At 50.6% G+C, this 21,401-nt stretch overlaps 1 protein-coding gene across 1 annotated transcript in view; it reads right to left on the reverse strand.

The window, feature by feature from the left end:
* BCAR1 (BCAR1 scaffold protein, Cas family member) overlaps window positions 1-21,401 on the reverse strand; it is a 41,011-nt gene that overhangs the window by 2,641 nt on the left and 16,969 nt on the right. Inside the window, exons 2-5 of the mRNA XM_035118067.3 lie at window positions 11,654-12,289; window positions 4,484-4,630; window positions 4,231-4,338; window positions 2,585-3,724 (exon numbers count right to left, since the gene is read on the reverse strand). Coding sequence (XP_034973958.3) covers window positions 2,585-3,724; window positions 4,231-4,338; window positions 4,484-4,630; window positions 11,654-12,289 — 2,031 coding nt within the window. The remainder of the gene's footprint in view (window positions 1-2,584; window positions 3,725-4,230; window positions 4,339-4,483; window positions 4,631-11,653; window positions 12,290-21,401) is intronic.

Raw genomic sequence — 21,401 nt, forward strand, 5'->3', positions numbered from 1 at the left:
CATTGAAGTTTACTGCATGCACTGCCTTGAAAGAAAATGTTTTGAAGATGATGTATAGATGGTATTTAGCACCAGTAAATACCATCTATACATCTGCGTATCTGAAGAAGTGTGCATGCACACGAAAGCTCATACCATAATAAAAACTTAGTTGGTCTTTAAGGTGCTACTGAAGAAATTTTTTTATTTTGCTTCGACTCAGACCAACATGGCTACCTACCTGTAACTAACACCAGTAAAATTAGCTAAGATGCCTAGGATGAGTAGTAAAACATGCTGGAAATGTAAAGAGAAGGATGGTGAATTTTATCATATGTGGTGGACATGCGAAAAAGTTAAAAGATTTTGGGAAATGATATATAATGAACTGAAAAAGATTCTTAAATACACTTTCCCCAAAAAACCTGAAGCCTTTCTATTAGGACTTATAGGACATAAGATTGTGAAAGAGGATCAAGTATTATTTATGTATGTGACAACCGCAGCTAGAACTTTACTAGCCCAAAAATGGGAAAACTCAGGAGTTACTGACGATTGAAGAGTGGCAGACAAAAATGATGGATTATGCGGAACTAGCAAGACTGACTAGCAGGATCCAAAACCAGGGAGAGTCAAGGTTCCAAAAGGATTGGAGTAAATTTGTGGACTATATGGAAAAGAACTGTAGGAGTTTAAAGACACTCGCAGGATTGAAATAAATCCTACGAATTGACTTTAGATAGAAGGAACAAAGGAACTGTAAGACAGGAATGGACAAAAAAACCGACTGGGGGAAGGGAGGGAAGTCAAAGCTCGGCAGAGCAAAGAGAATTGCAATAATTGAGAAGATGTTCAAAAGAAAAATTTTGTGTTTATTATGTTGTGTTTGTTGTTGTTTGTTTCATTTTGTTATTTGTTAAATGTGTTTAATTGGAAAATTTAATAAAATGTCTTTTTTAAAAAAGAAAAGGTTCTCGGCCAAGGCATCCAAAAAAGGACTCTTCACCAACCTGGCTCCCTCCAGATGTTTTGGAACTGCAATTTCAATCAACTCTAGTCAGCACACCTGGTGGACACCTGGTTGGTAAGGGCAGGTGTAGGCAACACTGCGCTACCTGGATCAGTTACTTGACTCTGCAAAAAGGCATTTCCTATTTGCTCGTTTTTCAGCTTTCCACTGTTGGGGAAGGGCCGTACCCCAAGTGATTCGAGCATCTGCCTGGCAGGAGGAAAGTCCCCAGGTTCGATCCTTGACATCTCCAGGTAGGGCCGGGAGAAGGCTCCCTTGAGAGCCTGGAGCACCAGCACCCATCAGCAGAGACAGCCCTGAGCAAGGCAGCCCCATGATCTGAACTGGCAAAAGGCCACCACAGCCCTAAGAGCCTCTCCCTGGCAGGGACCAGAGACTGCACTGGAGGTGGTTGTGTGCAAATTCCAGTGGGGTACGAGTGTTAGCCTGGTTACAGGTAGGTAGCCGTGTTGGTCTGGATCGAAGTAAAATAAAAAAATTCCTTCAGTAGCACCTTAAAGACCAACTAAGTTTTTATTTTGGTATGAGCTTTCGTGTGCATGCACACTTCTTCAGATACTTCTTCAGATACTTCTTCAGAGTGTTAGCCTGCTGCAGCAAAACCAAACAAGAGCCTTGCAGAAGACATGTGACTGGTAGGCACACTCGTTGGTTGAGCTGAAAGATATTTTACCGCCTGAGGCAAGGGAGACGGCGGCAGCTCCTGCTATTCTACATACAAAAACTGACTAGACCAGCAGCTGGAACACGCTTCAGCACTGGTAATGGGGCAGCAGCCTTTACAGCCCCCGAGGGCAGCAAGCTTCTGTGCCCATCTCCTGCCTTGGGCAGCTGCCTCACCCTGTCTCATGAAAGGGCCGGCCCAGATTATTCGATTATAAACCTGCAGGCAGGGCCTGTTTTTTTTCTTTTAAGCAAAAATCTTTGTGCAGGGCCCAAGAAACTTTAGGGGCTTTGTATATTAATGGCAATACTTAACCTAAGGCAAAGTGGGCGAGGAGCGGAGAGGGAAGGGGGGGCTTCCTGCTTCTGCCACCTGGGCTACAAAACTCCTTATCTCAAAAAAAGTCAATTTTGGAAGTGTTAATTTTTGCTGGTGTTGATCTTGATGTATTGTATCCTTGCTTTTAGATCTTATTGCGAATTATGTGTGGATGATTTAATTGTGCTGTTTACGGTTTGATTATGTTTCCATCCACCGCTTTGGTTATATTATTGCAATGACGTGAACCTTTCCATGTCGTAAGCCGCCTTGAGCATGGCTTAACGATGGAAAGGCGGAAGATATATAGACAATGGTAACAATGAAAAAATAGCCTGGTGCCAGGCTTTTAAAACATAGAACTATTATATTCTGGCTGGATTTCCCAGGAGTGTGCCTTGGGGGCTGGAACCTAGCAAGGGGTTTGGGCCCCTGAGGATGACGGGACTTGGGAACCTAGCGAGGCCTGCCCGCCCTCCCACCTTTCCATCTTCCCCTGGTGGTAGCTTGTCCCTTTGGAGGCTATGTGTGTGCGCAATCTGCCCTCCCGCCCCCCCAGCACACCCGTCCTCTTCCCCGCCGCCCAACCCCACCTGCAGGTGGACGTAGTCATAGTCTTCCATCCAGCCGCCCTCGCTGTTCTCATACTGCCCCTCGGGCGAGTCCTGGGTCAGGAACTTGGGCGGAGAGGGCAAGGGCCGGGACTGGATGCTGCTTGCCTTGTCAGCTGGGGTGCCGTGGGCGAGGCTGCCATCCCCTCCCAGGGAGGTGGGGGGCACCTTGGTCCTCCGGAAGAGCAAGGAGGCGTTCCCGTGAAGGAAGGAGGCCAACTGCTTGGTGTCGTCCGGCACCCCCCGCGAGTACATGACCAGGTGCTCCAGGTCGTCCGGCGGGGACCCCGGCTTGCCAGCCACCAGGGCGCCGGGGGCCCAGCCGCAGCCATCCAGAGCCTGGCTGTGCCGCAGCAAAGCCTGGTACACGTCCTCCATCTTCTGCACCTGCTTGCTCAGCTTGGCGTAGAGGGAGCGGTCCGAGGCCTGCGAGGCGCTGCTCACGGCCGCGCGGGCAAACTCCAGCAGTTCCCGCAGCGCCCCTCGGATACTCTCGGCCGCCCCCTGGATGAGGGAGGCTTGCACCTCCATCTGCTCGGGGCTGCGCCAGCTGCCACTAATGAAGGACATGAGGTAGGAGACGGCGGTGCCCACGTTGCCCTGGAGCCGGGCCAGCGTCTCCATGGCAATGTCCTGGTCGAGGTGCAAGTCCCTGTCAGGGGCCTCCTTGACAGGCACCATGTCCAGGGAGGAGCTGGAGTGGTTGCTGCGGGTGCTGCCCGTGCTGGAGGCCGAGAGGCGCTTGCCGTCGCCCGCCTTGCCCTCCCGGTCCACCTGAGGCGGCACGTCATAGATGTAGTCGCCCTCCCCGTCTTTGCTGCCCGCCGGCAGCTCCCGTGGCACGTCGTAGACCTCCTGGCTCGCCAGCTTCCTCAGGCCAGGCGGCACGTCGTAGATCTCCTGGGCCTCGGGAACCCCTTTGCTGGTGGCTGGAGGTACATCGTAAACATCCTCGGGCAGGTAAGGCTCTGCAGCCGGCGTGGAGGGCTGGGCAAGGATGAGCGGGTGCCGTAAGGGATCGAACGGCTTGGCCTTGCAGAAGACGGGGGGCACGTCGTAGGTCTCCTCCCGCGAGGGGCCATCGGGGACGTCTTTGCTGACCGATGGGGGGATGTCGTACACCTGCAGGAGGGTATTAAAGCTGGTGTTTAACCCAGCAGCACATCTGTAGCCCCACCTCAGCTTGTAGCATGCTGTTAGGTCATTTCTGGGCCCCATTCAAGGCATTCACTTCGGCCCCAAAGACTGCCATTTTCCCCAAAGACTGTCTAAGGCGCCCAGATCGGCATAGGGGAGGGGCTCTCTTGGTAGTTCCTCTGCCCTCAAGAGACCCTGTGGGAGGGTCTAGCAGTCAGCTTTTTGTTCCTTAACATCCATGGCCATAAAATTGTTTCTATAAAGTTACATGATATATCAGTCCTATGCTTCAGAGAGTGTACTTGGTGGGGTGAGTGTTTCTTGGCAATTTTTGTTTTGCCTCTGGGTCAATGGCCTTCTGCTCTGCCTTGGGGTTAGGGCGGCTCTCCTAAGCACTAGGGCAGCCCCACCACCACCATCCCACCACCTGCCACTGAAGCTAGAGTCCCTCCCCACTTCCACGCCTCGGAAACCCTGCATGCCATACTCACCCCCTGCAGGCCTTTTTCCACACTGGGGGGCACATCATAAATATCCTGGGCGTGAGCCAGATCCCTGCTGTTGGGGCCCTTGACTGCCAAGGTGGGGGTGTCATATACCTGACAAAAGGAACAAAGGAGAGCAAGAGATGTTAATTTCCAATGAGTTTGAAACCCATTGAGAGCTGGTGATTTGGAAGCAGAGGTTTCACCACCAACCCACCTGCGTGGACCCCATGCCAACCAGAGTCAGGCCATCACTCACCTCCTGGCTGCCTTGGTTCCCCAGTAGACCCCGAGTTGGGGGCACGTCGTAGATCTCCTGGAGGTGGCGGGGAAAGTCGTACTCATCCTGCTCTCCTTTGGGGGAGTCATAGACGTAGACCTGACCCACACGCGTGGGGACGACAACCTGCATGGGGAAAAAAGGGGCGGGTGTGTGGATGAGACAGTTTGCTGGGCTAGTCACAGGTCTGACCTCCACTTGCCTGAGGCCAACTCTGGGGCCCCCAATGTGTCTGAAACACTGCAACATCTCAGGCTCACCCATGGCACTCACCAAGGATCCCTTCCTCTCTCCTCCCCCCTTTAGGGGGATTGGGACATGCCCTAAACACTAGCCCAAAGTCACCCTGAAAAGCCAGGGGTGGGGGAACATTAGCGCCCCTCCAAGCATTCAGCCAAGTCCAATGCACTATCCAGTGCCCTGACCTCTTGGCTGCTTCCTTATGCCCAAATGCTGCTGAAGAGCTTTTTTCACGCTGGGGCGAATAGAACTGGGAACACACCGCTGATCAGACAAGCTCTTCCTTAAAAGATGCTCCTAAATAGCCTCTGTGTGTGTGTCACATAGGATGCAGCTTGTCCTTTCCTCCAGCAGGGGGCGCTGCCTGCCCACAGGCAGCCCCCATCTGGAAGGAACCTCCAGGCACCTTGCAGCAGGAGCCCCTTCTCCAGGGGAAGCAGGGATGACATCATGTTCTATTTCTGGCTCTGAGCAAATGAAGGGCTTGGAGATGAAGCACAATGTGCGCTCATTCCCTCATGGGCGGCCGCTTCTGGAGGTGGGGGGAAGGCGAGGGACCCTGCCGCACACGCCTTCCCGGCTGCCGCTAGTTTGCGGGGGGGGGGGGAGCGAGTGCACGCATGGAGAGGCATCGGAAGCCAGAGGCTGCAGGAGTCTCCAAGCACATTTGTGCACAGTCAAGAGTGCAATACGACAAAAACGTGGAATTCCGCTACAAGGTTAAGCAGGGATAAAAGCTGGCTCTTGCTAACTAAATTCTAACAATGCACTCATGTTGCATTATTTATCCTGCTTCTGATCTGCCTGGGTAAAGAGCTGCCAAAAGCCCTGAAGCTCAGAAAGAGGGGGGGGGGGAATAAAAGAAGAGGCAATTTGCCCCCACATGTCGTAAGAACACAAGAAGAGCCTACTGGTCAGCCACCCAGGTGCAGTTTCTCCCCTCCTGCGGTTTCCAGCAACTGGTATTCAGAAGCATTGCTGCTGCTGCTGACCTTGGAGGCAGAGCATAGCCATCATGCTAAGTAGCCACGAATGAAGGCTCAGCCCTCCTGGAATGGGGACCTCGGAAATGGCAGATGGGTCAGAGAGGGGGTGGATGCAAAGCATGGTGGCTGCAAGGTTGTTGTTTAGTCGTTTAGTCGTGTCCGACTCTTCGTGACCCCATGGACCAGAGCACGCCAGGCACTCCTGTCTTGCACTGCCTCCCACAGTTTGGTCAAACTCATGTTGGTATCTTCAAGAACACTGTCCAACCATCTCGTCCTCTGTCTTCCCCTTCTCCTAGTGCCCTCAATCTTTCCCAACTTCAGGGTCTTTTCCAAGGATTCTTCTCTTCTCATGAGGTGGCCAAAGTATTGGAGCCTCAGCTTCACTATTTGTCCTTCCAGTGAGCACTCAGGGCTGATTTCCTTCAGAATGGATAGGTTTGATCTTCTTGCAGTCCATGGGACTCTCAAGAGTCTCCTCCAGCCCCATAATTCAAAAGCATCAATTGATGCTGCAAGGTACAACTCTGGTATACAGAAATTAGTGAGCCAAAGCACTCCTAAGAACGCAGGAACGCAGGAAGAGCCCTGCTGGATCAGGCCCATGGCCCATCTAATCCAGTATTCTGTTCCCAAGTACCTGTGGGGAAACCCAAGCACAAGAGCCCCCTCTTCACTCCTGCCGTTTCCAGCAACTGGTATTCAGAAGTATGGCTGCCTCCAACTATTGAGGCACAGAATGGCCCTTTGGGCTGGTAGCCGCTGGTAGCCCTCTCCTCCTCCCTGAATTTGTCTAATCATTTTTAAAGCCATCTAGGTGGGTGGTCATCACTTCCTCCTGTGGGTGTGAGTGCCACAGTTCAACTATGTCACATTTCAACCACTTACCCCAACCCCAAACTCCACAAACGACCCCAGGCAAGAGCTGGCGGCAGCAGCACCACCAATTGCCTCCATAGCAAATTGGCAACCTCTCCCGTGCAATACCCCGTATCTGAAGTTTCACAAGACACTTTGGGTGCTAGTATCTACAGATCTGACGCTTAACCAAAATAAAAAGAAGCCGCAAAGCCAACATATAATTAGCACATTAATAAGATGCTCGTGAGGGTGGGAATATGCACATATTTTGCAGGTTTTCTAGCCAACAGAGCCTGCCAAGGACTTCGAGATTTCATCGTGCACAGCCCACGTGTTCCAAACACCACAGCCATAAGGCGTGGGAACTTGTTTTGTGTGGAAAAGGAAAAGTGGTGGTTCTCAGGATGGCAGCCATTGAACCAGAGGTGCGCTTGATGCCATCGCTTCATATCTTTAGGAGAACCTTCCCCAGTTGTTATTGGACTACAACTCCCAAGCCCCCCCCCCCCGGATCCCTGGTCCTGCTAGCTAGGGAGGATGGGAATTGCAGCTGGGGACCCAAGTCTGAGAAACCCTGGTTCAGGGGGACCGACTAGGACCTGGGAGAGACCAGGGTTCAAATCCCCGCTTGGCCATGAAGCTTGATGACCCTGGGGGCCAGGCACTGCCTCTAAGCCCAACCTACCTCACAGGGGAGCTGTGAGGATAAAAGGGGCAGAAGACCCCTGCATGCCACCTTGAGCTCCTCAGAGGAAAAGGGGAGATACAAATGCAATACGTAACGTGGCACTGCCCTGAAAAATGGAGATCTTCCCGTGGCACAGCAGCAGCAGCCAGATCCTGCAACACAGTTTGCCCAAGGTGGTGCCACTCGCACAGCACCACCGTGAGCCAAACACACACACACACACACACACCCTGCATGGTACCCCTTTGGCGTGCCCTCAAAGGCAGGAAAAAGCAACAAGGTCACCGGCAAGGAAGAGGCGTGGCCTGGCCGGTTGCCAAGTGAGAGAAGCCTTTTTCCTGAATCATTTACTGCTCTGCCAGGCCTGCTCCATCCGAATCTCCTTCAAGGTCAGCCGGCAGTGGCAGCAGCAGCAGCAGAAAAGGCTACTTACAAGCATGCTGGGTGCTTTGCCTACTGCTGACACACTACACAAAGGGCTATCGGACTATCGGTCTCCCCAGCCCAATACTATCTGCACGGACTGGCAGTGGCTTTCCAGAGATTCAGGCCGCTAGAGCCTCATCTGCCTGGCATAGCTGCCAAGTTATCCCTTTTTTTAAGGGATTTTCCCTTATGCTGAATAGGCTTCCTCGCGAGAAAAGGGAAAACTTGGCAGCTATGCTGCCTGGAGATGCCAGGGATTGAACCAGGGACTGTCTGCATGCAAAGCATGAGCTCTGCCAGTGAGCTGTGAGCCACCTCTTAAATATAAAACAAGGACTGTATCTAACTACATTCGGCTCAGAGCAAACACACGGAAATTAACAGATCCAGGTTTGTCATGTCCTTGTTTGCCTTTAGTTGGCCGAGGAAGGCAAGGGGAGCAAACAGACTAACCAGAGGTCATTTTCCCTGGGTTTTCCCAGGTTGGTTGGTTGCTTTTTGCTTCCAGGGGTCAAAATTCCGTGGTCAGGAATGCACTGGGAATTTCCTCATAGGAATCAATGGAAATTGTCAACAGATTATGCAAACGCTCGCCTAAGGAACGATTTCTGGGGAGCGCCTTGTGTTTGTAAAGCAGGACCTGTGTGTGCTAACACTGGATACAATCCGAAGGTTCCAGTCCTCAAGGTTCTGAATGAAGCTGGGGTTCAGGTATGACACAGGAAGCTACCTTACACTGAGGCTGTGTATACACCATTCATTTAAAGCACATTTCTCCTCCCCAGCCCCAAAAGATTCCTGGGAACTATAGTTTGTTTAGAGCGTTGGGAACTGTAGCTCTGCGAGGTGTAACTACAACTCTCATGATTTTGGAGGGCAGGGATAGCACATGGTGTGTACACAGCCTCAGTCAGGCCACCGGTCCACTCTGATGTACAGCAGCTCCCTCTGGGGTTTCAGGCAGAGGTTCTCGCGCCCAGCCTGGAGGTACCAGGGACTGAATCTGGGAAGTTCTGCAGGCAAACCAAACGCTCCAGCCCTCTGCTCTCCCCTTGCGCTGCAAGACCCCACATTTCGATATGGCACTCTGGGAGAAACCAAAGGTATCAGCCATGCCTCCTTGTCCGTCTCCAATCCAGAAACAGGCTTGCCCAGGAACCAAGCTGAGGAACCAAGGAGGCCTCCCACCAAGAGGGAGGCCATTTCCTTTCCCAGGGAGAAACAGGAAACCACTCCTCACAGCTTGCTGCAAACCCCCCTCCTCAGGGTAAAGCCATGCTGGAGCACACACACACACCCCTCCCCTGTCTCCAACCCCCACTGCAGAGGGAGGCAGGAGGCAAGGCTGCCTTGGTGCAAATCTCCAGGGGCTCTGGCTCGGTAAGGAATGCAAGCATCAGCACTTGGGGGCAGGGGGAGGCAACCCAGTCCCAGCAGTCCAGGAACACTAACTGCCTCTGCCCCTGTGCAGAGAAGCAAACAGCTTTTAAAAGCAGGCAGTGGTAGGTTGCTTGCCACAATGGGCTAGCTGCTGCCTGCCCCCAATGAGCAAGGCAGGCTGAAAAATCCCAGGGCATCTTTGCAGCCTGAAGCGCGGCTGTCGGTGTTGCAAGAGGGTTTCTCTCACCCCTGCAGGAACCCCCAGGCCGGCAGAGCCAGCAGGGTACTGCAGGAGCCAGCTCAAGGCACTGCTCTTTAGGCTGGCTCCTCTGGTGTTCCTATTGATGAAAGCTGAAAGACTTTTATGTTCCTATTGATAAAAGCTGAAAGACTTTTATGTGTGAGTGTTCTATTGCGGTTTTAGTAATTCATGCTTACCTGCCAGGATAAAAATATTATAAATCAATTAGTTAACTGCATTGCTTAGCTGTGATTCCTGCACTGCAGGGGGTTGGGCTAGATGACCCTTGAGGTCCCTCCCAACTCAACAATTCTATGACCACCAGCTACCCTTTGCTACAACTCCCTGGTTAACTAAACATAAGAATGGCTTCTTCTGCTTTCCCCCATTTACCTTTCTCCTCTTGCTTCCCCTGTATTAAAATATACCTTGTAAGCCCACCGGGGCAGCGGACTATGATCTTGAATGCCATGCACACCAGCAGTGCATTCACTATTGTTCTAACAACAGCAACCTGCATGTGTTTCCTTGTTGTTATTCTTGCCATGGCCTCCCCCTATTTTACATTTATGCCCACACACCTGAACTCAACAGGCATCGTTTGACTATGAGCTCCGTGGGACAGGGAGCTCCTTTCCTTTTGTTTCTCCTTGTATGTGTCCGAGCGGCAGCTGATGTAGCCCTCTCCAGATGTCACTGGGGCCCCCAGCTCCCATCCGCCTCTGCAGCCGGCATGCCCAATGGTCAGGGTTGGTGGGAGCTGGAGTCCAACAACCACCTCTGAAGGGAATCATGCTGGACACCCCTGGCGTGCGGCGCTGCACAGATAATTCATAATAATGGACCCCGTGCAGAAGAAGCACTTTAATCTCGGCCATGAAAAGTGCCTAGCTCAGCAACTGCTAACAAGGAACCAATTATGCCCCTTTCCCTTTCTCTGTGCCAAAGCTTGCAAGACAACGCCTTTACAGCCACTTTACTACCACTGTCTGACTGCAGGAATGAAAGCCCCTCTTGCCCACTTCGACGGCAGAGTGGTGGGTTTCTCCTGGGAGCATCATTCCTGCATCTGACTCTTTGCACACATGCTAAACCCGGAGGGGGTGGGGTGGGGTGGGGTGGGGAGAGCTGCCTCTGCCTATTCACAATGGAAGGCAGTGATGGGCAAGAAACTGGCGGCATCACTTAACACACCTTTCCTTTCCCTCTCCTCCAGCTCTTCCTCCTAAGGGGTTTTTCAACATTTTAAGACTTGATTCTGCTTTTCTTAAAATTAAAAAGTGGGGGGGGAAAGAGATAATCTACTTTCATTTGCATAAACACACAAGTGGCAATTTAAAAATAGATCAGACAGCTCTCCTGCAGCGCGAAGGGAAGTAGGACAGAATACTGAATCGGTGCTTCATTTGCCGGCCAGTGTGCCTGTCAAATGCATTGCAAAGCTGCCCAGGCTTAAGCACGGCAGAGTTGGTCCTCGTTGGCCTGTACAAGCAATCACCGGCTGGCATGATCCGCTTTCTTTATACCAGCCTGGCATTCTCTAGATGCTTTGGACTGCATCTTCCACCAGCCCCACTCTGGGGAAGGCTGCTTTAAGCTGTCCTCGCAGGGAAGGCGCTCCCACCTCTCGGATCGTGCTGGCTGCCCTTTCTCCCCATGCTGGTGCTCTGAAGGAACATAAGAACATCCTTCTGGATCAGGCCAACAGCCCATCTAGTTCAGCATTCTGGTCTCATAGTGGTCAGCCAGATGCCTCTTCTGGGAAGCCTGCAAGCAGGATTCAAACTCAAGAGCAGCCTTCCTGTGGCTTCCAGCAACTGGTATTCAGAATCACTGCTGCCTCCAGCTGTGGGAGAAGCCATCGATAGCCATCTCGAATTTGCCTAATCCTCATTTAAAGCCACCCCTGCCTCCTGGGAGAGAGAGAGAGAGTTCCATAATTTAACTAGGTGCTGTGTGGAGAAGGGCTTTCTTTTACCTGTCTCGAATCTTCCTAAATTCAGCTTTACTGCATGTCCACCGGTTCCAGCAACGGGAGAGGGAGAAAAACTTTCCCCCATCCACTTCCTCCATGCCATGCACAATTTTAAAAACTATCCTGTCTCCCCTTCCTTGCCTTTTCTCTAAAATAAAAAACCCCAAATGCTGCAACCTTCCTTTAGAGGGGAGTCGCTCTACCCCCTTGATCCTTCTGCTTGCCCTTTTCTGAACCTTTCCCAACTCTGCAATATCCTTTTCGAGGCGAGGCAATTGGAACTGTACGCAGTACTCCAAGGGTGGCCACACCATAAACTTGCCAAATGAGCAGGTGCCCCTCAAAGGCTTACCTTTCCTTGGGTCTTTGGGGCTTCCCATCCCCGTCCATCCAGCGACGGAGGCACCTGGTAGATGTCCTGCCCCAGCCCCGCGGGAGCCGGAGGGACCTGGTAAATGTCCTGGGGCGGGCTGGTTGGTCCAGCTGGCACTTGGTAGACCTCCTGGCATTGAGAGGGGCTCTGCTTTGGGTAGGCGGGGGGTTGCTTGCCCGCGGGTGACTGAAACTGGCCCGCGGTCACTGTGCCCTGGTGGAGGGGTGCCCCCGGGGCCTTGTTTGGCGCCGGCACCAGGTAGACATTGTCCTCTTGGGGCAGGAAGGAGGGGTGCATAGAGGTGTACTGGGAGGCGGGGGATGTGGTGTAGCCCCCTTGGTGAGTGTAGGCCAGGGGGGCCTGCCCCGTCAGTTGCGGCGTCTGCTGTGGCGTTTGCTGTTGCTGCTGCGGCAGCTGCTTCTTGTCGTACATGCCCACCAGGATCTTGAGGCGGTTGCCGGGGACGATGCCCTGCCGCCCGTGCAAGGAGCAGAGCCACCAGCCATCCAGCCCTTGCGTGTTGCGCTCCAGCACCGTCATGATGTCGCCCTTACGGAAGGAAAGCTCGTCCGGGGACTCGGCCACATTGTCGTAGAGCGCCTTGGCCAGCACGTTCTGCAAGAGAGGCGAAGGGGAGGGGAGTTAGGGTAGCCAGCAGGGGGCGGCAGAGGGCATGGGGGGAAAGGGGGAAGACAGTGGGTGGCAGGGCACCAGTGGCTGAACAGTGTAGAGAGAGGTCAGCAGCTGGCCCACACACACCCCAAGCCATAAAACAGGGGTCCCCAAACTAAGGCCCGGGGGCCGGATGCGGCCCAATTGCCTTCTCAATCCGGCCCCAGGTCGGTCTGGGAATCAGCATGTTTTTACATGAGTAGAATGTGTCCTTTTATTTAAAATGCATCTCTGGGTTATTTGTGGGGCATAGGAATTCGTTCATTTTTTCCCCCAAAATATAGTCCGGCCCCCCACCAGGTCTGAGGGACAGTGGACCGGCCCCCTGCTGAAAAAGTTTGCTGACCCCTGCCATAAAAGATGGCTCCCAGAGGTACAATTTGAAGTCAGCATCACATAAACCGTGCTCAAAAGGATCACTTCACGAGCGAAGTGTTCACAGAGGGGCCATACTCGCGCCATAAATTTAAAACACTATGATACCACTTAAAACAAGACATGGTTTCTCCCTCTCCCTAAGAATTATGGGAGGTGTAGTTTGTTTTAAGGGTGCTGAGAGTTGCTAGGAGGCCCTTATTCCCCTCGCAGAGCTACAATTCCTAGAGTTCCCTGGGAAGAGGGATTGACTCTGGGAACTGAGGCTCTTCCAGGGCAACAGGGGTCTGAAACTGCTTTAAATATACAGTGCAGACAGGGCCTGGGCTACATTCCACCCACATCAAAGCAAACGGTTTCTACACACTTACGCATCTAGGTAAGCACAACTGCACTTCAAGGACACATTCCAGCCAGGCAAAAGCATTTGAGGGGGCTGTGGAGCAGGGCTGGCGGGGTGTGTGGCCAGGGAAGTGGGGAGGGGAGCCAAATTGAGAGGCTGGGGTGGGGTGGGGCTTCACCTGGCCCCCTGCGTTATTAGAAAGAAACATCATGTGGGGAATCGGGGGTTTCCCTTTATATCCCTTACCAATTCCCAGAGCTGTTTTACGATCCATCCCTCTTCAAAGGGAACTCTGGGAATTGTAGCTCTGGGAGGGGAATGGGGGTTCTCCTAGTACCGTAATTCCCAACACCCTTAATAAACTACAGCTCCCAGAATTCTTGGAAGGCAGCCACGGTCACATCCACACCATGCATTGAAAGAACTATGGTGCCACTTTAAACTGTTGCAGCTTCTCCCAAAGTACCCCGGGAGGCCCCTGTTCCCCTCCTAAGCTACAGTTCCCAGAGTGGTTGAACGATCAATGCCTCTTCACAGGGTGCTCTGGGATTTGTACAATTCTGTAATGGAGAAGGCTCCACATTTCAATGGAGCAGAGGCATTGATGAAGGGGATGTTATTCGCCTCCCAACCCACCGAGAAGCTGTTAAGTAGACCAGCTGAGGGTGGGTGAGGCAGCACAGGTATATACCACATATGGTCCCACCCCTCCTGCCCATTGCACCTCCTCTTTCCAAATTAAGACTAAGGAGACACCTTCACTGCTATAACCAAAAAGGGTTGGCCTTCAGAAGGACATGAGGGTCCGCATGTGACTGCCCCAGCCCAGTTCATGCAAACCTCTCCTTTAAAGTGGAAAGGGAAAGTAATTTATCAATGAGCAAAGGTCACTGGGTGGAACGTCCTAGGCAGGACTCTCCGGTGTGTACACAGAACTTGCCTGGGGGTGTCCTAGTAAGAAGAAAAGCTCCCTCTTTTACAGGTGAAATTAGTTGGCTCTCCCCCTCCCCACAAATAAAGAACATGAATATGCATGGGGGAAATGGGTTGAAAACAAACAAATACGGACCTAGAGACTTGTGTCGGCCTATTTATAAACGGCATTTGCAAACAAAATGACATGCCTAACGAGAAGCTTTAAGAAAAGACACCCTGCGCTGAGACGAATACACACACATCTGTGCCTTTTAAAAGAGAGCAAAGGCAATGGAAATGATGCAAGATTTAAAAAGGACTCAAAAAAAGAAAGAAAGAAAGATACAGACTCTGGGTGATTTTGAACAAAGCAGGAGACATACAAGCAAAGTGGAGCTGCTTTGAAAAGAAAAGAAAGGCCGGTTTATGGTGCAATTCCAATGCCGAAGTAAGTCCCACTGAGTTCAGTAGGACTAAGTAAGTGCACACACACACACACACACACACACACACACGCGTGTAATGGGAAGCAAGTGTCATTGGACTCAGTGGGGCTTATCTCAGAGCAATGGGTGCTGCAGATTCCAGCTCAAACCAATCATTCAGGGTTGTCCTTCTCCTCTCCCTCCTGCATGCCCCGCTCTCTCCTTTTACCCCAACTTTCTTTGCCCCACTTCTATGGGAAAGAACCACGGCTCAATGGCAGAGTCTGCCTTGCATCCACAAGGTCCCAGGCAAGGCTGGGCGAGAATCCTGTTAAAGTTCCTGCGGAGAGTCTGCCTTGCATCCACAAGGTCCCAGGCAAGGCTGGGCGAGAATCCTGTTAAAGTTCCTGCGGAGAGTCTGCCTTGCATCCACAAGGTCCCAGGCAAGGCTGGGCGAGAATCCTGTTAAAGTTCCTGCGGAGTGGCTGCCAGTCAGTGCAGACAATACTGAGCTCAATGGATCAATGGTATGGCTGAGGATAAAGCAATTCCTGTGATCATTTGCTCTTATTTAAGTTTAAAGAATGCAAAGCAAATAAATAGCAGCAAGTGCTGCTGTTCATTAGCCGGTTTCTTGTTCTTTCAGATTGTGAAGTGTTCCAAACCCAACAGAGGAGGATTTTATCAGATGGGCTGGAGGGCAGACTAGCTAAGGGCCTGGGACCCTCCTTCTAGCACAAGCAAAGTCTCTCCTCCCCACTTCTCCTCTCCTGGGCAGGAAGTGCCAGAGCTGTGAGTCAACCAGAGAATTCCCTTTGTGCCTCCCGCTGCCCTCCACCCCTCCCGCAGCAGCAGGACACGCAGAGATTCAGAATTTACCCGTATAAGAATTTACCCGTATAAGACGACTGGGCGTATAAGACGACCCCCAACTTTTCCAGTTAAAATATAGAGTTTGGGATATACTCACTGTATAAGGAATACGACCCAGCGTATAAGACGACCCCTGACTTTTGAGAAGATTTTCCTGGGTTAAAAAGTAGTCTTATACGCAGGAATACTTCCAAACATAAGTTTCTACTGGAGCCAACAAGGAGGTGGGTGGAAGGGGGAAGCCAGCCTCTTTTGAGTCTTGATGCCAGTCTTTCATCGGGCTTTCCCAACCAGTGTCCTCCAGCCTGTTTCGGACCATGACTGCCATCAAACTGTGCTGGCTGGAGTTGATGGGAATTGTAGTTGAAAACAGCCAGAGGGCACCAGATTGGGGAAGATTTCATACCTTCCAAACTATGCCTGTTTATGAAAAGGTAAATAACAGCCAGCTTTTTCACTGCGGTCTATCAATTGCTAGCAGTTGCCAACCCTGTAGCCAAAAGGGCCACTCTTAAAATATAGTTACTCCGTTGCTTGGGGAAAATATTCCAGTTCACATTTTGGTGCTGGATCACAGAACAGATTTGCTACTTCTGAACATCGCTGTTATGTGGAAGTTTAAGCTTCAGTATGGCATGCCAAGCAATAACTCTGCAGAGTGAGTTATCGTCACTCCACTCCATTCTTAAATCTTTAGTGAGATGCCAGTCTGCAGATCTCACCAAACTGCTCTGCCTACTAATTCTTGGCCCGTTCTACATCTCGCTCTCAGTTCTAAGCCCCCTTCATGCTTCCTGTACTGTGTTTCCTCCCAGGAGGCCGAAAGTACATTTCCCCCCCAGCAAGTTTGTTTTGTTTACAACTAGTGGCCGATTGAGGCCCCTCAAGCAAAGAATGAGAATAAAATGTTTTGTACGGTTTTCAAAGCCCAAGTGGGCGTTCGCAGAAAACACGGGGCAGGGAAGGGGGAGCTGTCTGCGGGACAAGAGAAAAAGAAGGGTGATAGCCAAGCGGCACAGCACAAGCTTTGTAAGGAGAAGGTGCCAGGTTCAATAGGCAGGGTCCCCAAGTAGGGCTGGGAGAGACCCATCTGAAATCTCAAAAGAGAGCTTTTGGCACTCCGTGGAAGACCAGGGATTCCCAAACTGCAATTAGTGGACAGGACCACCAGCTTCATCCAGGTGGTCCGCAGTGCTTCTGTGGATTTGTGGCTGAAGACGGGAGACAGCATGCCCATCACGTTAAATACTTGTACCAACTTTTACTTGTATTTTATTGCTTCTTTTATTTCTCACGTTGTGTTTTTATTGTGTTGCAACTTGAATACAATAAAACACAATTACCTAAGAAATAAAGGAAGGGAGGGGGAAATGCAATTAAAAATCATACACCTAGCACACTGCAGTTGCTAAAGAATGGGCAGAGGAATATCATTAAATGGTCTGCCAAGACCCTCGGCAATTTTCAAGTGTTCCATTGGGGGGGGGGAGCTTGAAAATTGCTGGTGTACTCTGTATATACCAGCTCCCTATGTTCTGAGGACTCTGCGTGTTCTTGCTATAGCCAAAAATCAGATCCCCTCCCATCCAACTATCAGCCAAGGAAAGATGATTATTTCCACCTTTGAGTTCACAGGTACGTGGTGTGTGACAGTCACCAATTCGGCTAGACAGTTGGCCAGTGCCAGGGATGGGGAACCTGTGGCTCCCAGAGGTTGTCGGGACTTCAACTCCCATCAGCCTCACCCAGCACAACCAGTTATCAGGAATTATGGCGGTTGTAGTCCAACAACATCCAGAAGGCAGCAGATGGATTCTGATCCCTGCTTTATAGCGAAGCAGATGTGCGGTTGCCACTTTGCATGATGGTGAAACATGTTTACATTTCCCCGTGTCACTGCTTTTGGAACGCACTCATGCTGGAGGCCATGGTGGCCACCGACATGGATGGCTTTAAAAGAGAACTGAACAAATTCATGGAGGGAAGGCTTTCAATGGCTACTAGCCACAATGGCTCGGCTCTGCTTCTGTGGTGGGAAGCCGGATGCTTCTGAATGCCAGTTGCTGGAAACCACAGGAGGGGAGAGGGCTCTTGTGCTTGGATCCTGCTTGTGAGGTTTCCCAATAAGGCATCTGGTTGGCCACTGTGAGAATAGGATTCTAGATTATAAGGGCCATTGGCCTGATCCAGCAGTCTCTTGTGTTCTTTTCCTAACTGAAGTTCTAACCTTTCCCCTAACCCTTCCCTTCCCTTTGCAATTGTTGAATGGAGATGAAGAAAGAGCACAGTTCTAAAAACGATATTCTGCTAAATCTCTCGGAGTGTGGATAAAACCACCAGCCTGGCCTTGCGCTGCTCCCTATACGTGCTCTTTTATGGGACTATTATTTGATTGCTTATACATGGCACACCCCTTTTCTCTTCCAACCACCAAACTGACCACAGTGTGACTGTGCAAGACAGCTTTTACTGCCATGCTAGGATAGGCTGGGGGGGGGGGAACCCTCTGTAGGGCTTCTCCTACAAATTTGATGCTGCCTTCCAGGAATTCAAAATATTTTCCAGGCCTGCCCAAACTTTACCAGAAGAGGCCCTCCTGGAATAGGAGACTGAATCTGAAAGCTAGGATATTGTAAGCAACAGGATCGACTTCCCACCCTCCCCAAGGGAAAGAGGCGGAAAAGGCATCTATGGAAACGGGGCCTCAAATAGACAGATATGTTGCCGGGGGGGGGGAAGGCAGAGAAAAGGAAGAGTTGTGGCAGTTAACAGCCCTAAATGCAGCTATGGGGCATCTGGCCAGGCGCTGTTGCAGCCCCACAAAAAGACTGGCTATGCCACAAACACTTTCCACATTACTGAGGTTACACAGGTTCCTCTGGTGCAGAACTACACCTAGCAGCACAGTGGCAATTTATTTATTTTTTTACCACAATGGTTCCCAAAGCCGTTTACAGTTTTATATTATATTATATGGCAGGTCATGTTGCTTTCACGATGACAGATCCCAGTGTAAGCGCGGGAATTGGAAAAGAGCTTTCCTGAATACATTGTTATTGTGCTGATTTGAGAAAATTCCTACCAGAGAGGAATGTATTTGTATACGTTTGAAAAATATGTATGTTTGAAAAATCAAATAAAAAAGATCACAAAAAAGATAAAATTCCTCAGAAACAAGCCTCCCAGTGAAATTTCTCTTTGGGGGCAGCCTTGCACCTTGAAGCAAGCATCCTGCCCCCCTCCCCCTGTTTATTGCTTAGGCTGGAAGGACAGAGCAAGGCACACCAGGTCAGAGGTGCCTCTGGGGAAAGGAATGCAAGAAAACAACTAGGTGGACAAGACCTGCCATGCACACCACAAAGAGTAACCTTACTCCAAAACTTCCACAGAAAACACTAAGCTTTTTTGGGAGGGGGCTCTGCCACTGAGCTACGACCCTCTTCTGGGTTTTGAACAGGGGATGTCCCCAACCTTAGTTTAGGAAGCTACAGGTCCCAGAATTATTTGAGGGAAGATGTGGCTGTTTAAAGTGGTACAATACTGCTTTAAATGAGGCCAAGCATTCAGATAACTAACCAATTAAAAGCAGTTTTTTGTTCTTTGTTTTAAAGACAGGTTCAAATAAATGTATTTCAAATGTATTTCAAACAAATAAAAACAGAAAAACAGGCATGCTATCCATGGTGCCCAACCAACCTCACTACCTAGAGCAGCTGTCACCAACTTCAGATGTCAATGCCCTCCAGATGTTTTAGACTACAACTCCCATCAGGCCCAACCAGGTGCTGATGGGAGTTGTAGTCCAAAGCAGCTGAAGGGCACCAGTTGGTGGAAGATGCCCAGTAGAAAACAAGTCATGAAAAAGGTGGAAGACAAGACTACTTATTTATTGCATTCATATCCCACTCCCCCCCCCATGACCTTCCCTTTTTCTTCTCCAGCTGTCCCCAGAAACACTTTGCAGGGATGAAGGAGTTAAACCTCACCTTCCCTCCAGTCAGAGGAATGCATGATTAATGTAGCTTTAAAAAAAAACTATAAAAAAAAGCAGCAGGAAACCGTCCAAAGGGCCCCAGTTGCTCAGATAGGAGTTTGATTACAACATAATGCTCATTGCTCACGCAAAGTCTTACTAAATGGGCATCTTGTGAGCTCATACACTGAAGGGGAAATTACTCTGAAAGCAGATGACTCACTTTCATTAAAAAGTCTTTTAAAGCAGGGCCCCCATTTCCGGCTGGGCCGTCTCCTAAAAAAGACCAGCCCTTGAACCAGTCTAGACCTTAACCTGCCCCACTCACCTATGGTTGGGGACACAGGTCTATAGGTCAATAAAAACATGCTGTCTGGGGGGGGGGACATACAAACACCACCACCTGAAGGGTCTCTGAGAGGGCTCACCAACATTTCAATCCATGATTTCAACAACAACAAAACACAGGAGAGTATGTGGCTGGCAAGGGATATAAAGGTAAAGGGACCCCTGACCATTAGGTCCAGTCGTGACCGACTCTGGGGTTGCGCGCTGATCTCGCATTATTGGCCGAGGGAGCCGGCGTATAGCTTCCAGGTCATGTGGCCAGCATGACAAAGCCGCTTCTGGCAAACCAGAGCAGCACATGGAAACGCCGTTTACCTTCCCGCTGTAAAAGGGTAAAGGGGTAAAGGGGACCCCTGACCATTAGGTCCAGTCGTGACCGACTCTGGGGTTGCGCGCTCATCTCGCATTATTGGCCGAGGGAGCCGGCGTATAGCTTCCAGGTCATGTGGCCAGCATGACAAAGCTGCTTCTGGCAAACCAGAGCAGCACATGGAAACGCCGTTTACCTTCCCACTGTAGCGGTTCCTATTTATCTACTTGCATTTTGACGTGCTTTCGAACTGCTAGGTTGGCAGGAGCTGGGACCAAGCAACGGGAGCTCACCCCGTCACAGGGATTCGAACTGCCGACCTTCTGATCAGCAAGCCCTAGGCGCAGTGGTTTAACCACAGCACCACCTGGGTCCCCGATATAAAAGGAAATCCTAATTCCCCACATTATGCTTCTTTTTAGGGGTGAGGAACCTCAGGACAGAGGTGCCCCCACCCAAGCCTCTCAATTTGGACCTTGAGAATTCCCCCTTCCCAGGCCACACACCCCGCCAGCCCTGCTCCAGAGCCCCCTCGATTGCTTTTGCCTGGTTGGATTGTGTCCTTGAAGTGTGATAATGCTCACCTAGATACATTTATGTGTGTAGAAACATGTGGCTGGAATGTAGCCTAGACCCTGTCTGCACTGTCCATTTAAAGCAGTATCATACCACTTTAAACCAGCATGGCTTCCCCCAAAGAACCATAGGAGCTGTTAGTTGCTAAGGGTGCTGAGAGTTATTAAGACACCCCTATTCCCATGAAAGAGCTACAGTTATCAGATCGCTCTTCCCAGGGAACTCTAGGAATTGTACCTCTATGACTACCTCTCTCAGCACCCTTAAAACAAACTACAACTCTCAAACTTCCTTGGAAATCATTAAACAGCCATGCCTGTTTAAATTGGTATGATACTGCTTTAAATGGACAGTGTAGTCAGGGTCTAGGCTACATTCCAGCCACATAAAAGTAAAAGCCATGACTGTTTAAAAGTTATGATACTACTTTAAATGTATATTTATATATTCCACCCACTTTCATATCTGGCCCCACCAACTACTGTCATGCAGCCCCAGAAAGGTTCCCTATGATCAAACGTGGCCCTCAATTTTTTTTAAAAAAAGGTTTCCTCTCCCTCTGCGCCACAGGAAATTCTTAGTCCAATCTTGATGGGAGATAATCTGTCCCTTCCAACCAGGATCCAGATAACTTTTCAGAAACAAGAGAGACAAAGTACTGCCCAAACTGAAACTACGAATGCAAGGTAGAAAACTAACAGCAGCATTACAACATGACTCTCTGGATCTTTACTTGTAATTAAAACCATTTAGTACGGTGGGATTTACTCCAAAGTAAGTGGACATGGGGTTGCAGCTCTAATGAGATTGAGAAAATACTGCTTCACATTCACAAAGTTAAAAGCCCTTCACAAACATCTCAGAAATCCCCACAACAGCGCTGTAGGGTAGGTCTGCTTTGCAGAAGGAAGCTAGAG

The sequence above is a fragment of the Zootoca vivipara genome, chromosome 6, assembly GCF_965207765.1.
Source record: "Zootoca vivipara chromosome 6, rZooViv2.hap1.1, whole genome shotgun sequence".
NCBI lineage: Eukaryota > Metazoa > Chordata > Lepidosauria > Squamata > Lacertidae > Zootoca > Zootoca vivipara.